The sequence below is a fragment of the Kryptolebias marmoratus genome, linkage group LG4, assembly GCF_001649575.2.
Source record: "Kryptolebias marmoratus isolate JLee-2015 linkage group LG4, ASM164957v2, whole genome shotgun sequence".
In the NCBI taxonomy this organism is placed as follows: Eukaryota; Metazoa; Chordata; class Actinopteri; order Cyprinodontiformes; family Rivulidae; genus Kryptolebias; species Kryptolebias marmoratus.
In genome coordinates, this window is record NC_051433.1 from 6,175,864 (window position 1) to 6,193,359 (window position 17,496).

The window sequence follows — 17,496 nt, forward strand, 5'->3', positions numbered from 1 at the left end:
AAAAGGTTCCAAAATAATATCAATTGATTATTTTTCCTGCTTTTTATAATAAACCGTATTCTGTGTCCATCAGACTTGTTTCTACGAAGCCAAATCACCAGGTCCTGTGCAGCTAGATTTTAAATAGTTTTTGAATCGTTACAAAAGCCAAGACAAAATTGCATTTTTTTAACTGATGGCACTGAACATTCTGATGAGTAAATGGTCCATTGGCGATGTATAACAGTGTTTATTTAATGTTTTTAACTAGGTCAGAGGTGATATCTGTGTTTATCTTCAGAAATGTCACAAGGCTTTTCTCGCAGCTGTGTCTCCTTCTTTAACAACCTTGGAGTGACTGTTTACACTGTCAAGAAATGTCATGTGTATTTAACCTTTGACAATATAGACTGAAAAACCCTGCTTAGTACTCTGTGTCCAGCACATCACAGCCTCCATGAGTAACCATCTTTTTATAATGCAACAGCAGGCCCAGTGTGACAAACCGAATCCCACAGGCATGCTGTGAGAATTTCAGCTGATACATATGAAGGCTAATTGGAACAGTATATCCATTAATATCAATACAGGATCATTTTACTACATAAAATGTCTCACATAATGTTTACTGACCAATAAAAAAAAATCATACTAGAGTGGTCATGTTACTTGAAAACTTGGAAAGCTGTTATATGAGGATTGTGGTTGGGTAGTTTGGCTGTGAAACTTATTTATTTTAAACATATAAATCAGATTCACAACCTTAAAAACAAGGACATCCATCACAAACTTGATGTCATTTATGATAATTTAGATTTCATCATAGTTTTATATTATTGGTACATCATGCTCTGGTTTCTTATTATACCGTCAACATAAGTGTTAGAAAAAATGTTGGCTCGATGTGTCTAATACCAGATTGAATGAACAGCCATAAAATATTTCCGGTGCCAACTGCAAAGTGATCGCTTTCATAAAGATGCGTAAGAGGAACCTTTACACTTCACCACTGTGGTAACATGGGATTTGACCAACTCCCCATGAAAGGGGTTATTATGCATTCCAAAGTTTTATCGCTGAACAAAAAGAGGAGTCAGATGTGAAATACTGCACAGTGAGAAGACGTTTATCTGAGCAACGCTGACGGATAACTGTTGGTAAGTATGACTGATTTTCTTTCATTAACTTTGTGTTTCATTAAATTAAAAAAAAACTAATCAAGTAACAAAAGTAATGATGCTTGATATATGAGAATTTTAGAAGCCACTGTTGGTGGCACAGAAAAACTGATCTGGATTATTTAAACGTAGCTTAGTATTAGCATATAATTCTGTAAGAAAGACCGATAACGACAGAAAATGACTTAAGTCATGTTCCTTGTTTTGGACACCCACTAGTCTATTTTAGCTCACATAATGCCATTAGTATTAACAATTAGGTAGATTTGTTAATAAACAGTCTGCAGGAAAGTTTAAGTTGGATATATGAGCAATAAAATAATTATATTTGATGCTGCAAAAAACAATACAAACAAATAAACAATACAAATATATTGACAAATTTAAACAAAATATTTACAGTTTACTTTTTTATGCACCTGTGAAAAATTGCATGTGGCAATTTTAGTTATTAGAGCTACAGTATGGACAAAAAGAAAAATATACTCCTGAACCATTACTTTGTTTTTCTTTAGAAAAGACTTCAAGGTTTTATGTTTGGTAGGAAGTCTAGAAAAAGAACAAATGAATGGACTTTTTGTAATTAGCACAATAAAGACCTCCAAAAATGCAGAAGACTCCAGAATATGACCTCTACAAATGAGCAGAAATGTTTGACAACTAAATCTTGATATTGTTTTTTTTATTTTTGTTTGTTTGTTTTTCAGTTTGGTAGAGGCTGAAGGGCAGATTAATATGTGCCCCTAATATTTTTAGTTTTCCTTTTTATGTGCAAAAGAAACAAACAAATAATCCTGATGGCAATGTCTTGATACAAAGCTCTTAATTCATCAAACGAAAACCTTCATGTTCTGTATAAGAAAAAAACTCAACTCATAAAATAATTGAACTTTACGCTAAGTTTTATGATCCTTGTCTGATCCATGTGGACAACAGATTTTTGTAGTTTCTGCTGATGACTCATGGCTTATTATGAATCCTGAAATTAATTAGCTTAAAGAGCTTTTTATTTTTTTAAAGTTGATCAAGTTTTGAGTATTATAAATAACATCCAACACGATTCTAGTCAAGGAATTATTTAAGATTTTAAATATAATCTTGCATCATCATGATAATTAAAAAACACAAATAAAAAGATTTACATTGACTTAGGCAGCAGTTTGATGCAAAGATATTTGTCCCGTGTCTATGTTTGGATCCTGAGCAGTTAAAATCCTGGCACAGCCAATGGACTCCACAGGCGTTTGGGAAGAGTGAGCCGCTAGGTGGGATTTCACATTCCTCATTTACAGTGTCCCAAGCATGTCTCCAAGTGTCTGCAGGACAGTTTGACAGACTGATGTCATATGGAAATGTATGCGACATGAGAAGCTCCAAGGCAGTATTTCTTAACCTTTCCCGTTTTTAGGTGTTCCAGGTTCTCATGACACCAGCATCAGTTACGTGACACTGACTTCACTGGTAAAAATGATTAAAACAGAAAAGAACAACAATGATTAGTTGACAATATTATTTATCTAAATTAATATTTTCTCTCTTTTTTTTACATTTTTATACATAAAAAGTTAATATTGTCATTATCTTAAAAGCGGATATCTGTTGATTTATAAAAATTGAGTAGAAATAATGATCCGAAAATAATAATCCTTCTTTTTCCTTTATTAATCAACTCTTTTTTTGAATTCTCTGAGAACTATTTCAAACAGGCTACATAACAAAGCTTAAACTTTCTATATTGTTAAAAAAAAACCAGTTTAGATCTAGTAAAAGTCAGGGAATCAAAAAAAAAGATGTACAGGAGATTTAAAAACATATGAAGGAATGTTAAAATGTACCGACAGCATGAAAATCTATTAATCCTTGTCATGACTGCAGCTGCAAAATTGTGATTTTTTTTTCCCCCCTAAATTTAGCTTCAAATCCTTTACAAATCTGAACTGACAAGATCAACAAACAGAAGCTGCCATGAGTTCAAAACCTCCCCAGGAGAAGCCACCTTCAGGTAAGTCTGAAATTTTGCATGTTTTATTTGTCATATGTCCAAAGATCCTGTTTACTTTTTGCACATTTCTTTGACATACTGCATTTGCACCTGCCAAGTCTCCACAACCTAGGAAATAAAAACAAAATGACCTTTTAAATGAATCAGTGATGCAACACGTGTACGTTTAAGCCCATTACTTTTTGAGTTGGGCTTTGCTCACTTTTATTGCACATTTGAACTGTCTGTGAAAAAAAAAGAGAGGAGGAATGAGGCAGTTAAAGCTGAGCTGCTGCAGATACACCTCTGAGCCAACATGGTGTGCAGTTGATGGGGGGTGCTAACTGTGTACCACACCTCCCTAAGCTCCAGCACTGACCCCCCCAGATCCCTCTGGACCAGTTTATTATTTGGAAGTGCACAGTGAAATGTTGATGGTTTGTCAACTAACAGAAATGTTCTTATCAGTACATCAGATTTAAGTCAACAAGGTGCTGCAATCAAAACAAAATGTGCAGAGAGGGAAAGACCCTGGAGTATTTTTGGGACTATTATATATGCAGAGCTGCAAAATTTATGTTGTTCTCAACCTGAATAAAATAACTGTATTTGCATGAACCTTATTTTATCTTCACTAAATACTTTTCTGTTAGCAAAATAGCATTGTTTGAGTTAAAATCCTACTTTTTTTTCGCACTTGAAATGGAAAAAAAGGTTGAAGTGATGTACATTTTACAAAGAACAAGAAGTGTACCGTTTCATTTTCTACTGCAGGAAACGCTACTTCAAGTGTCTGAAAGCCATTCACACTCATTCTGAAGGGAAAGGGGGTGGTTCATAGTGGTTTATGGCAGGGATGTCTGCTTTTACAGCCAAAAATTATTTTTTTTCCTGAAGATGTTCTCAAGTTTGCTGCTGCCCAAATCCAGCCGTTCCTTCCAGCAACAATCGGTATGCAGAAGGAAAAATAAGAGTGCTATCTGAACTGACTTGGATAATGTGGGAATCAATGCTTAAGGAACAAGGTTACAAGAATCCTGGCTGCATTCAGATGATATAAAAACATAAACCAACCCTAGAGAGATGACGCACACAATTTGATGAATATTCAATGCATGCCCTTAAGCTGCAGTAAGGCTGCTGGAAAACAATTATTCAGAATGGAGCATCGAAAAACCAACTCTCAGAGGACAAAATACAGAAATAAGTTAGCTCCGGATTTAAGGGCATGTTTGTGTAAATAAAAATTTGGTTTAAAGTAATTTAAATTATTTCTTTTAAAATCTTTATCTGAGCATTTAGTTGTAAGTCATAAGAAACCACCTTTTAGTATGTGATTTTGCATCTACACTGGATATTGGTTGGGTCAAATATGAGGCACAGGTGAGCAGATGTTTGTTGACAGGTCTGATTTTTCACACAGCAACACTGCATTATAATTAGATATTTGACCTATTCATATAAGGTATCAGTAAAGTCATACTTAATACACAAACCCCAGGATAACAGAAGCAGGACTGAGCCATTATAACATATGATGCTTGTACAGAAGGAAGGGGAACAGATGGTTGGTTCACGCTTGTGATTTCAGCAGCTGTTGGGTCAACTCATTGTTGCTTACAAAGTCATCAAATTGTAAAAATGTCAGAGGAAAAACAGCAATCTAAAAAATGCATTACTTCATACTTTTTTCCTCACATAACCAGTTATAATTGGGAGAAAGAGAATGTCTATTTTGTTTAGAAGCTTTACAAAAAAATTGGTTCAGAATCAATTAAGAGCTCAACTTCAAGCACTTTAAGAAATAAACTGAATGCTATTCTTTAATCAAAAACCTGTTTTATCAATGCACGTAAAAAAGGAGAATCCTGTCAGTTTATGAACTGTAAAGGTTGGAAAAAAAGAGGAAAGAGTGACCTCTGGTGACATTCTGATGTGAAACTTCAACCAACAGAGCACTCTGGTAAAATGCAATAATGTTATGGTGAATTAAGTTCTCATTATGACGTTTACTTCACAAATCATGGATGACAAAAATTGAGATTTAAATTAAAAGAAATTTTAATATATGCAGAATGTAGCTGTTGCAGTTAGATTTCTGAATTTTAAATCATATCAAGTCCAAACGTTTGACTCAGAAATAATTTATCTTCATAAGGAATGCAGACACCCTACAGTTTTATGGATAAATTTTGCAGTTTGCTTGCAGCTCAACTTGTTCTGTACTTTCTTTTGTTCAGTCTTACTTCTTAGGAATGTTTGGACTTTTGAATAAATCTGTACTTTGCAAGAACATACTAATCGTTTACAATGTTTGTGTTTCCAGTTACTTGTAGGCTCCCTGTCCATGTTTAACCTAACAACCACATACACACTCATGTCTATGCACTATTAAATACTACTTCTAATCTTAACAGTGGCTATCAAGAAAAGATCCAGAGTCCCTGGAGTTATGATCACTCAGTTTGTGGAGATACTTCCTGCAGGAAAATCAACACCCGACTTCACCCGGAAACCGATGGCCTCGACTGTTCAAGAGGGTAGAAAACCAAGAACATCTGGTGAAACAGCAATGAGATAATGCACTAATGTTCATTCTTTCACTGTTCTCTGGTTGTGTTTTTTTTTTCTTTCCTTTTTCAGGGAAAAAAGCCTTTTTCAAAGCCATGGTGAGTGGAGAGCCAGCACCAACTGTTACATGGGGTCGCAGCAAAGGGGAAGGGGATGATCCTGAGAAGTACAAAACCAGATATGATGAAAGAACTCGAGAACACATTCTTGAGGTGAGAGAAAAAAGCAATGCAAGAACAAGCTTTGTGTATTTTTCCCATTAAGATCTGATGAAACCCATTAGGATGGGTGACCTGATATCTGATTGATTAGAACGTTTGACACGTGAATGTCTCAGTCAGACTATTTGCATAATATTCTGTTTTCACCTGTCAAATGTATGTCAATTTATTTTTCAGATACCAAATGCAAAACTTGACCAAGCTGACACCTACAAGTGCTTTGCAACCAATGAGTACGGAAACGCTGTCTGCACAGTCAATCTGACTGTGATTGAAGGTGATGTTCAGTCACACATTTTTAAAACCACTTGAACATTTTACTACTGGGAAACTATTAAATTATTATTTTTGTTTGTTGTTGTGGTGTCTTTTCAGGCGGCCATAAAAAGAAATCACAAGAAGGTATGAAACTGTGTGTTTGGTCAATCAAGCATGCATCATTCAATGACTTCCTCTTTTGTTTTCATTTTCTGAAAAAAAATAAAAATAAAAAATACAGCTAGTGATTCTGGTAACACATTATTGACATTCACACTGTACTTGCAGGGACACAAATTCCTGTGATTTTTCTTTACTTTCAAAATCTTGCATAAAATCTCAAATACGATGATGACAAAATTACTTTTCCAACTTTAATCTTTCTTTTTTTAAGCAAATGGGCAGGGGACACAAGACTTCAGAGCAATGCTTAAGAAGACGTAAGTTGAAGTCAAAGTTATGGTCTGTTTAAAATGTCTTCATTGTACACCCTAAAAGTTTAAACAAGCTAAAATTAGTTCTATTTATCACCCTTTTCCATTTTCAGAACTATTGTGACCAAGAAAAAACCACCCCCACTGCAGAAAGAAGGAGAAATAGACCCAAAGCTCTTGGAGCTGCTTTTAAGTGCACCAAAGAAAGACTATGAAAAAGTCTGTCGGGAGTTTGGAGTCACTGACTTCCGCTGGATATTGAAACAACTTAAACAGATGAAAAAAGAGAGAGAAGATGAACAAGCGCAGGTACTGTTTGAAATTTATAAGAGTCGCGCAAGAATTCAGAATGATGCATTTTGAAATTGCAAGAATAATTTTTAAACGAGGACAAAAATCTATTTGCATTTTGAGATACAACATTTGCCAGAACACCTGGTTGTTTCAGATTTAAAAAAAAAAAAAAAAAATTTGTTTAGATTGTGTTTTCCCCCCTTTTTTCACATGAAGGCTTACTTTGCCCCAGGGCTAAACAACCTCATGACGTGTGTGCATGCTATGCTAAAAACTAATAATGGTACAAAGGTTGCAGCAACAACCACAGAGCAAAATCTGCAGACATGCACTGGATTTTGAGTGTTTCTGTTGTAGGTTGTAGAGAAGCTGGAAAACGTGAAACAAATTGAAGTAAAACCAAGTGGGAGAGCTGAATTCAGCTTTGACATGAAACTAAAGGATCCCAACAGCGCAGTTAATTTATACAAGGTGAATCAAAATGCATTCCTTAAACCAAACCAAAACAACAGTTACATAATAATTTTGAAAACTAATGTGATGGTTTTTGTCTTACAAGGATGGAACGATGGTTTCATATAATGGAAATAAAAACTCAAAGCACAGTCTTGAGAAAAAAGGGATAAACTATCTTTTCAGCATTAAAGACCCTCAGCCTGACGATGCTGGATTATATCAGGTTGATGTTGAAGAGACAAATGTCCTTACAACTGATTTTCAAGGTAAAACATGGCTATAATGAAACAAGGTGGTCATCATGGAAGCCGCTGAGAAAGATTTAAAAACCTGTCTTTTTAACTTCTCTTAGTTCCAGATGTGGAGTTTGTAGCAAAGATCGAGGATGTTAAAGTCACTAAAAATGATGACGCCATCTTTCAGTGTGTTTTGTCAACACCCCTGAACCGAATTACTTGGGCAAAAGTGGATTCATCACTTGAACATAGTGACAAATATGAGATCACTGTCTCAGAGGACAAACTGACTCACACACTGAGAATAAAAGATTGTCAGATTGCAGATAATGGAGATTATTATGCAATCGCTGGCATTATGTCCAGCGGTGCCTCTCTCAAGGTGGAAGGTGAGAAATCTTTTTCATCTTAATATTGAAATTAATAAATAAAATACTAATCTGATATATGTGGCTGACAACTGCTATAAAATTCCTAGAGTGTTTAAAAATGCATTGAAGATACCTAATGTATAATTTGCCCAACTTGTGTGTGCTAACTCACTCAGCTGGTCAAAAGGGCACCAAAGCTGGTGATCATGATAACCGGTCTAAACACACTTCAGAGCAGTGTAAGGAGATTCAAAAAGAAACGATTGAAGTGGACACATCAAAACATGCAAAAATTGGAAAAGATGCTGCAGATGCAGCAGTCAAAGCTGCACAGAGAAATGGAGATGATGGAGATGATGGAAAAGATGGAGGTGATGGAAGAGATGGAAGAGATGGAAGAGACGGAGGTGATGGAGGTGATGGAAGAGATGGTTTTGGTGATGGCAGCGGTGAAAGGACAGGTGCAGGAACTGGGGAAGGGAAAGACAAACGTGATGGAGGCAACGGTGATGGGGATGGTGAGTTTAAGAACCTCCTAGGAGATGGAGATGATATAAATACATCAGATGATGCTGGTGACAACAAAAAGAAGCGATTACGAGATGGTCCCTTGCTTCCTGAAACTGTCATAGGTAAGACTTTTTTTTTTTTTTTTTTTACAGCATTGTGAAGACTGAAAACTCTGAAATCAAAGTACTAATAGAAGCTGGATTCATATTGTGAGAAGTGAAGAAATCTGCTCTTGCAGATAAAAATAATCTATTTTTGTTCTAACATGAGCTCCGAGAGCCCATTCTGTGCATAAAGTCCGGGCAGAATTGTTTTCTTGCATGCGTATGCATCATCTATTGTGTGATTGGTCAGAACTTTGTTGGGTATTTGTTGTGAGTATAAAATCTCCATGCAAAAAAGAGCATCTCACAGTCATGTGACAGAGACAATTTCTTCACTTCTTGCGGAGTATGAATCCAGCATGATGTTATAGTGTTTGTTCTACTTTACTGTTCTTCAGTGTCTGATAAAACATCATCTGTTTAAGAATTACAGCAAATGCCCTGAAACTGAGTAGAAACATGTCTCTTTCCAGCTGACAGTAAAATATATTTCAGCTTTAAAGAAGAAGCAGTGTAAAAACCATATGACATGAGATGTTAATCCTTTGCAGTTTTAGATGTTTATTAAAGACAAATAAACTGTGGGCTTGGACTAATTTTTAAATTATATGATTATTTTTGAAAAATATTTGGTAAAAGAATAATTCAGGCTCAGAAGTGCACAAGTCACTTAACATAAACATCTTAAGATTAAGGAGCTTTTTCTTGTTCTGAAACCCCAAGTCTCAGTATTTGCAAGATAATATTGTTTACAGGAAAACATTTAAACTACAGACAGCTGAAACAGCATGCCTATTTGCAAAGATGAATGGAAAAGTGCGATGAATATTTGGAGCAGGCATCTTCAAAATGACAAACTATGAATATTCATGTAACCACAAGAGAGACATGCTGTAATGAGGAGAACAAGCAAAAGAGAAGTTTGACTTTGTGTCCTTTAGTAAATTAATTTAATAAAACTGCACATGCATGTTCAACTTTGTGTCTGTCATTTTAGCATATTAAAGATTGAAGCAAGAGATTAAATATATATGTAACTGATAATAAATAAAACACTTAAAATGGTTGTAACATTTTCAAATGCAGATCGAGGTGTTCAGTTTGTCAGAGGACTGTCAGATTTGAATGCCAATGTTGGTTGTCAAGCAGAGCTGTCCTGTAAACTGAGCAGCGACACTTCAGAGGGACAGTGGTACAAAAACGGAAAGCTGGTAAGTCAACTATGTCAGAAAAGAAGTGAAGTAATACAGTCGGTTTTATTTGACAGATTTACGCTTGAATGTATTTTTCTTTAAAAAAATGAACTAAACTTTATGTCCTTTGGTTTGATAAGCTAACAGATAAGGATGGGGTAAAGATAATCAAAGAGGGAGCTTGTCACACTTTGATAATTGAATGTTGTAAAAATGAAGATGGGGCTGTGTACCGCTTTGAATCTGAAGGGCGCAAATCAGAGGCAACAATTAATGTTCAAGGTCAGAATAAAATCAACAACACTGATAAAAATTCCAAGGTCCAAGGTTTTTTAAATTTTTTCTTATTTCTATGACACTACAGACCCACCAAAACTTGACCCCGATGCTTTAGGAAATTTTACAAATCCGATCGTTATAAAAGCAGGTGAAAATGCTGAATGGAAGCTGCCATTTTCAGGTGGAGCACCAATGAACATTCAGTGGTACAAGAATGATTACGAGCTTTTACCTGCCATCAATGTGAAAATTGAGACCTCAGACACTGAAAGCCAACTGCGCCTTACTAAGTGTCAAAGGAAAGATAGTGGAGAAGTCAAAATCAAAATAAAAAATGAGTTTGGCACAACAGAAGCTACTTCAAAGCTTATTGTATTAGGTGGGTAAGAAATTTCAGGTGGATATTTACTGTGTAAATCAATAACTGCTTTTTTGCTATTAGCAAGCTATGGTCTCTTCTTCTCATTTTGTAAACAGACAAGCCAACACCTCCACAAGGTCCTGTGGACATTGTGGAAAGTGCTGTAACATCAGTTGAATTCAAGTGGAAACCACCAAAAGACAGCGGCGGTTGCCCTATTACAAACTATATTATAGAACGGCAACAAGTTGGGCGAAATAAATGGTCAAATCTTGGAGAGATTCCTGGTACCCCACATTACAGAGATACTGATGTGGACCCTGGAAGGAGATACTCTTATCGAATCAGAGCCAAGAATGCGGAGGGCATTAGTGATTACCTGCAGTCAGAAGACATATCAGCTGGTGTATTACGTAAGTATTTTGCTGGGGTCTAATTTACATGACTATGTGGCTTATAGTGTAAGGTAGTCCATGATAAAAATGTGGAAATAATGTAGAAACCCTCAAACTGAAAATAAAGTTAAGTATATAAGATCAAATCAGTTTTTAAAAAAAGAGCTTCAACATATTAATTGAAAAAAGATTTCATTTTAGTCTCTCTTGTGGTCTCAAGATTGCAACTGGACTAAAAAAGGAATGTGGTGAAAAAGTGTATATAATGTTTGCCTTTCAATCTATAATGTCTTTTTTTTCCATAGGTTATCCTGGACAACCAACAACACCTAAAGTGGTCAGTGCCTTTAAAGACTGCATTAACCTGTCATGGTGTGCTCCATGTGACACAGGAGGAACCAAAATAGTGGGATATAATTTGGAAAAGAACAAGACAGGCACCAATTACTGGAGTCTTGTAAACCAAAAGGGGCCGATAACAGGTATGAGGGGATGACAGTGTGATAGTATTACAGTATGAGGTGAAATACATATGCCTACATCAGTGAAGATTGTGAGCAATATCACATCCACTTCATTTTTTCTGCTCAGACACAAAGTATGCAGTGAAAGATGTCTTCGAGGGCGCTGCATATCGATTTAGAGTGTCTGCTATCAATCTGTCTGGAGCTGGAGATCCCAGTTTTCCATGTGACACAGTTACTGCAAGAGATCCGATGAGTGAGCCGCAGTGCTTCTACATTTGTCAAAGTTTCATTTGCTCTTACAAAATAGCTTGTTTTGTTCCTTGAAAAGGATCCAGTAATGTCTGTTGTTTTGTGTACCTTTCATTGTCATAATTTCAGAAGCCCCAGGCAAAGTGACAGACCTTAAATTAACATCTTCCAGTTACACAACATTTTCCCTGGGATGGAATAAACCAAAGGAAGTAAAAGGAGTAGAAGATGAAGCCCAGGGGTACTACGTGGAGATCAGACCAATAGACAGTCTAGAATGGATCCGATGTAATGCCATTCCAATTAGTTTAACTTCCTACACTGTGTTGGGCCTCAAGGCGATGGCCACATACTGGGTGAGAGTAATTGCCACAAATTATGGCGGTGATGGAGAACCTCAGGGCTTTGATAATTATTTCACTGCTATGCCACCTCCTGGTAAGAACTTGGTTTGTTAAAAGTTAATGATGCTGCATGAAAAGAGAAACTGGATGAAAAAAAGTAATTTTCTTTTGTTTCTCAAAATGTGTTTTATGTTCAGTGTATTCTTTTCCCTCTAAAACAGACAGGTATCAAAAATACTGCTTAGTTCTGCATCAAATCTCGCCAAATTAGTTTGCTTTTCTCTTTGTTGCCCGCCACTGAAGGTGAAAGGCAATGATGTTTGTGCAAAATGTTGGTGTGGTAGTAGCTGAGAGTGAGTTACAAAACATTGAGAGCTTGCAATTTGTGAAAAAATCTTTGTTTAAAATGTTGGCATGTATGGCAGCGGGTGGTACGCATTCCTTCAGTGCCACTTTCATTTTTATAAGTTTTTCTCTCTTGTGCCCTACAATCTGATTTATTTATATTGGATCTTGAAGTTAAAATGTAGAATACAGACAAGTAATGACAAAAAATATGAAAAAAGGACTTCAAATGGTCTAAAATCAGCACACTTTTGCAAATATGCAACTGCACCCACCATAAAATTTTAGATACCACTGTACTTTTTAAGTACTTTGGTTTTGTTCATTTTTAGCCAGACTTTCACTGACACAGACAGCCTGTTTGTTTGTGATTTTGTACCGAGACTGCTGCCTTTTGTTAATTTGGTCATGCCACTCTATTGTTCATTCACTTGCAACACTGTGGGAAACAAATAAGCTCTAATCACACAGAACAGAAGACAGCAATGCAATATTTGACAGCTGATGCACCCAGAGTGCAATGAATAACAACAATAATAAACAAAGCATCCATCTGACTAGTAAATGTACTCGTTCAAGTCCTGTCAGTATGACAATTTCATTTCTTCATTTTACAGTTCTGTGGGTAAAAAAAAAAGTAAATATTTAAGAATCATCCCTCTTTTGTCCTTTAAATTTAACCTACAGTAAGGCCAAAATTTAAAGGTCGCAACATGAAGACTTTAGTGGTGGTGAGATCTGGAAACACTGTTCGTCTCAACATCAACTTTGAGGTACATCCTGTTGTTTTGTGCCAGAGCCTTTTCTCCAGGAGGGCTAATAAGAATCTGTTTTACTAAGCAAGCATTTAAACATTTTAAATAACCTCCCTTTGTTTTCTTTTATTGCCTAAAGGCATCCCCAATGCCTGACATTTTTTGGGTAAAGGATGGAATCCCAGTGGCCAAACATGTAACCATAACTAACTCTGACAAAGGATCTCAGCTGCTGATTCCCATATCTGAGAGGTCCGACAGTGGCATCTACACCATTACTGTGAAGAACATTGTTGGCCAGGAAAGCTTCAATGTTGAAATCAGAGTTACAGGTACATGTCAGCGTTCACAGTAATAAAGTTTAACTGCTTTGATTATAATAATAATTTTAGTGTGTAAAACATAACATTAAAATCATTGCCAGAAGCAAAAAGCATCACATATTTTTAACAGCATGTTGAGCTGCTGGAATACACTTACATATGTTTCTGCAGCCTTTGAACTCTCCAGATGGCTGAACCAGACCAGCCTTTTGGTTTCCACTCAGATTATAGAACATAAAATTCATATTACTGATTTTGAATGTCAATAATCTCTGTTTCTGCATCTAAATCTTGTTTATAGATGACCCCAAGCCTCCAGGTCCCACTGAGCTGGAACAGAACGTCCCAGGAACAGTCACTCTGTGCTGGGCTCCCTCTCCAGATGAGAAGAGAGATGACAGACTACATTACATGGTTTCCAAGAGAGACTCCTTCAAACTTAAATGGAGGACAGTGGCCGACAACCTCTTTAACAATAAGTTCACAGTTGTCAACATTATGCCTGGACGGGAGTACTACTTTAGGGTGTTTGCCAAAAATGACATTGGTCTGTCACCACCATCTGAGTCTCCTGTGTTTGCGATCAAAAAGGAAAAAGGTTTGTGCAAAATTCAGGTACTATTGGGTACACTCACACTTAATCTAAACATCAAACTCCTGAGTAAAAAAAAAAAAACTAGAACTGAGGATTAATTTATGTCTAAATTTCTGAGAGGTTCAGCGGGTTGTTTTACAGAAAGCTTTGAGTTAAAAAAACAGGTTGTCACTCTGGCATCAAATTAGACCTTGTTAAATGTTAAAAAACTGAGTTATATAAGAAGGTGAAATGTAAGCAAACAAGCAACAAACTAGAGTGGCTGGAATGTGAACACAGAAAGAGTTTCTACTAGAGTGAAAACAGATTCATCACTTTAGGAAGTGGTCTGGGCCTCATGTAGCCAAACGGTTCAGAGTATGATGCAAAAAAAGGTCTGCCTATACAACGGTTTTCCTCTGCATTGACCTTAGTGTAAACAAAAATAATGCTTGTGCTTATTTCTATAGAGATGAGACGAGAAGAATTGGTATTCTAGGTGCATTTTTAATGTCAGGCATGAAATACCAAGCTGTCCTCTTATAATCAGATCACCAAACGCTTAAGTGAATGCCTAGACACTAAGAGGTCTGTGGAAATGTAAAACAGTCAGTTCACAGTCCATCATCAACTAATAATACTTAAGAGGGACATCAGTATTCAGACGCACAAAGCATAAAACACCTAAGAAGAAATCTGCACAACATCATGTGCAAAAGGCAGCTTTAGGAAATCTGTGCTTCCTCTAAGGAATCCAAAGCCAACCGACTGGTTTCATTAAGAAAAGCCAAAGATTACTGAGCTACATAAAAAGAAATAAAAGAAAATTATTGAGTTTCACCTGAACATGGTATCTATATATATCCTCAATTCAACATGTAAAAGTATCTGACAATTTCAGAATGAAGCTTCCTTATGCAGGTACAGATGTTAGAAGAAACAGCAAAGCTAGATTGTGAGATACTTGACTCTAATTTTAAGTGTGAATAGTTTATTATAAATTGTGAAAAAAATGTACTTTTAGGCTGGTTCTAAATAACCTTTTTACTTAAAAAATAATATTTCTATATGACAGTAAACTTTATGTATTTCTTTATGCTTCAGAAAGGTTCAAAGTAAACATGCCGGAGATTAAATCTTCGGATTTGGAGTCGCCTCCATCATTCATTATTCCCCTGAAGAGGCGCTCAGCTCCTGAAGGATACGAATGCTACATGAGCTGTGCGGTAAGGGGTGATCCAGCGCCACACGTGACATGGTGCCGCAACAACATCAGCCTCAACACAAACACAAACTATCTCATCACAAATGTATGTGGAGTCTGCTCCCTGCTCATACTGCGGGTGGGACCCAGAGACTGCGGAGAATACAAAGTGGTGATAGAGAACAAACTGGGAGCTGCAGAGTCTTCTATGACTCTGAATGTCAGAGGTAAGAAAAAGGCTAAGAGTTCCTAAAGTTTTGGATAAACAACCTGCATAATGAAACATTTATAGTTTGCAAATGAAACAAGCTAAAAATAAAACCATGTTTCTTTGCAGAGTGAAGCGGATCTGAGACAGCCAGACTCAACCTGAACCAGCAGAGATCTAACTATATTTCAAATCAATTATACAAACTTGTATTCATTTAAATTAGTCTGATCCCTACTGCTGTTACTTCTGTATTTAAAAAAACAATACAAATAAACACAGAGGTGCTTCCATTTATTGGTTGAAAACATGTCAAACATCTATTGTTTTTCTTTGTTTTCTTTCAGAAGGCAAAGCTCAAGTAAACAACACACATTCTTATTCAAGTGAGCAGCGGTGCATAAACCCAAAGGTTAACTCAAAGTCTTTGTTAAGTTTTGCACAAACTGTTTTGAATTTTCCTGGGAAGCAACTCAAAGAATGTTGCACAAATAAAACCAAGACAAGTTGGAATAATGTGAACTAAACAGATCAAACCCCGCTCACAAACGTTGTGATTACAATTCCCATCAGAGTTTGCTAAAATTACAGATATCAGGCGGTTATTTCATTCAACAAACCAAGCAACCTGACTTTTAATAGATGAATCTGCAGTGTCATTTATGAGACAAAGTCTGGAAAAGAGTTAGAAGTCACTTTGTCAAGTGTGCAGCATAAAGAGTCTCCAGAACTGGGAAGTAAATTAAGTCTTATAGTTTAGCGTACTTGTATTTGTTCCAATAAAACAGCGAGAGAGAGAATCGATTGGCAACTAACCCTCAGATGAGTCAATTATCCTCACAGCTTCAGGAGCCAACATCCTGTGGTAATTTGATTGTCTCTCCCAGTGCTGCTACTGTCAAAGCAATCATCCCCAAAACTAAGTTTACTAGGAGGTCAAAACTTATTGTGAATGCAAATTTCACAACACGGCCTGTTGGGTATTTTTGAGGTCATTGTTTGGAACAAACCTTATAATATGAGTGTCCTTGTAACCATTGAGTACTGTCTTCTCGAGGAAATTCAAGGGTTTTTCCAAGTATTTATCAATTAATAAAAAAAAGATATCCAGTGGCCCTGACACTGAAAACAAAAGCAGGGGAGCCTCCAAGAAATTTTTTAAGAGATGGAGGCCCTTATAATGTTGTGGTGGCTCATCAAAAACAGAATTTTATCAATTTTATTTTACTGGTGCCATGTATAGGCTATTATATTGACCTATATATATGAAAAACACAATAATACAGGAGTTATGGAATCACCTTCTCATACAGGCCTACTTTAGTTTCCTAGCTCATGGTTGATATTATTTATTGGAAGTTACATACCTTTGCAGGTCCTTCTGCTGCAGGAAGACGCCTCCAAACTGGAGCAGGAGGTTCAACTTTTTTACTTCTTCAGTTATTTAGATTTAAAGCTTTTCACTGCGGCGCCTGCAGCGTGTGTGCGGATTCCAGGTGAGTTTCACCTGTGAGCAGCAGCTGCTGAACCGGCCTCGTTACCGTCAAATATAAGAAGTTTCCTAATAGTTACGACGATACTTCGTGTCGGTTTTCCAAACAGACAGTCTTGTTTTTTGTTAATTTTTAAGAAGGTTATGAACTCAGTCACACTTTCATACACGTGAGGGAATAAAATTTACCACTTCACGTGAGTCTGCGTCAAGTTAGGCAAAAATACATATTACATCCCGGAAGTTTGCGACTCGCCTTCATAAATAAAAACATTATACTTAATTTAAAGCTAAATAGAAATAAATACATGAATAGAAACCTGATCCACAAACAAATAAATAAACATATGTCTTTTAGGAAATTATATGTTGTTGTCATTATTTGAACAATATGTCAGTATTTATAAAATAAGTCGTCTGATGAAGCTTATTTTGAAAAGCTGAAGTTACACTTCCTCTTTTTAAAAGTTGGCTTTATTCTGAGACTTACTCCTTTTGGTTTTATGAGCACTTTACAAATAAAAAGTCCAGCCATTAAACAATCAAATGAACAAATTAAGTTAAAAATGTGTTATTTAACCAGCAGAGAGAAGCCTGGTTCAGTTTATGTGTGCTGCAAATCAAAACCTCAGATTACAGAAATTTTTGTTTAGTTTTTTTATAAATAAAATGGTTCGTGTGACATTCATGCTGCAAGTTATGTATCAGCCATTA

The 17,496-nt window shown here is 36.2% G+C and overlaps 1 protein-coding gene across 1 annotated transcript; it reads left to right on the forward strand.

Annotated features, from left to right (window-relative positions):
• Positions 1-1,002: 1,002 nt before the first annotated feature.
• Positions 1,003-15,611, forward strand: LOC108231471 (immunoglobulin-like and fibronectin type III domain-containing protein 1). Its single transcript, XM_017408533.3, has 24 exons — positions 1,003-1,136; positions 3,071-3,159; positions 5,556-5,678; positions 5,782-5,921; positions 6,108-6,207; positions 6,306-6,332; positions 6,583-6,628; positions 6,736-6,931; positions 7,274-7,387; positions 7,476-7,638; positions 7,725-7,997; positions 8,156-8,611; positions 9,680-9,804; positions 9,927-10,068; positions 10,151-10,444; positions 10,543-10,839; positions 11,127-11,303; positions 11,413-11,541; positions 11,667-11,975; positions 12,914-12,999; positions 13,121-13,313; positions 13,606-13,902; positions 14,983-15,309; positions 15,420-15,611. Exons 2-24 carry the CDS (start codon positions 3,123-3,125, stop codon positions 15,422-15,424), a joined length of 4,056 nt encoding a protein of 1,351 aa, XP_017264022.1. The 5' UTR covers positions 1,003-1,136; positions 3,071-3,122; the 3' UTR covers positions 15,425-15,611.
• Positions 15,612-17,496: the final 1,885 nt, after the last annotated feature.

Bases quoted from the DNA above. Each gene is read 5' to 3' on its own strand.
- LOC108231471 (XM_017408533.3), top strand. From the start codon at position 3,123: ATGAGTTCAAAACCTCCCCAGGAGAAGCCACCTTCAG. The intron at 5,679-5,781 runs GTAGAAAACCAA...TTCCTTTTTCAG, and splicing joins GGCCTCGACTGTTCAAGAGG to GGAAAAAAGCCTTTTTCAAA. The intron at 13,000-13,120 runs GTACATCCTGTT...TATTGCCTAAAG, and splicing joins GTCTCAACATCAACTTTGAG to GCATCCCCAATGCCTGACAT.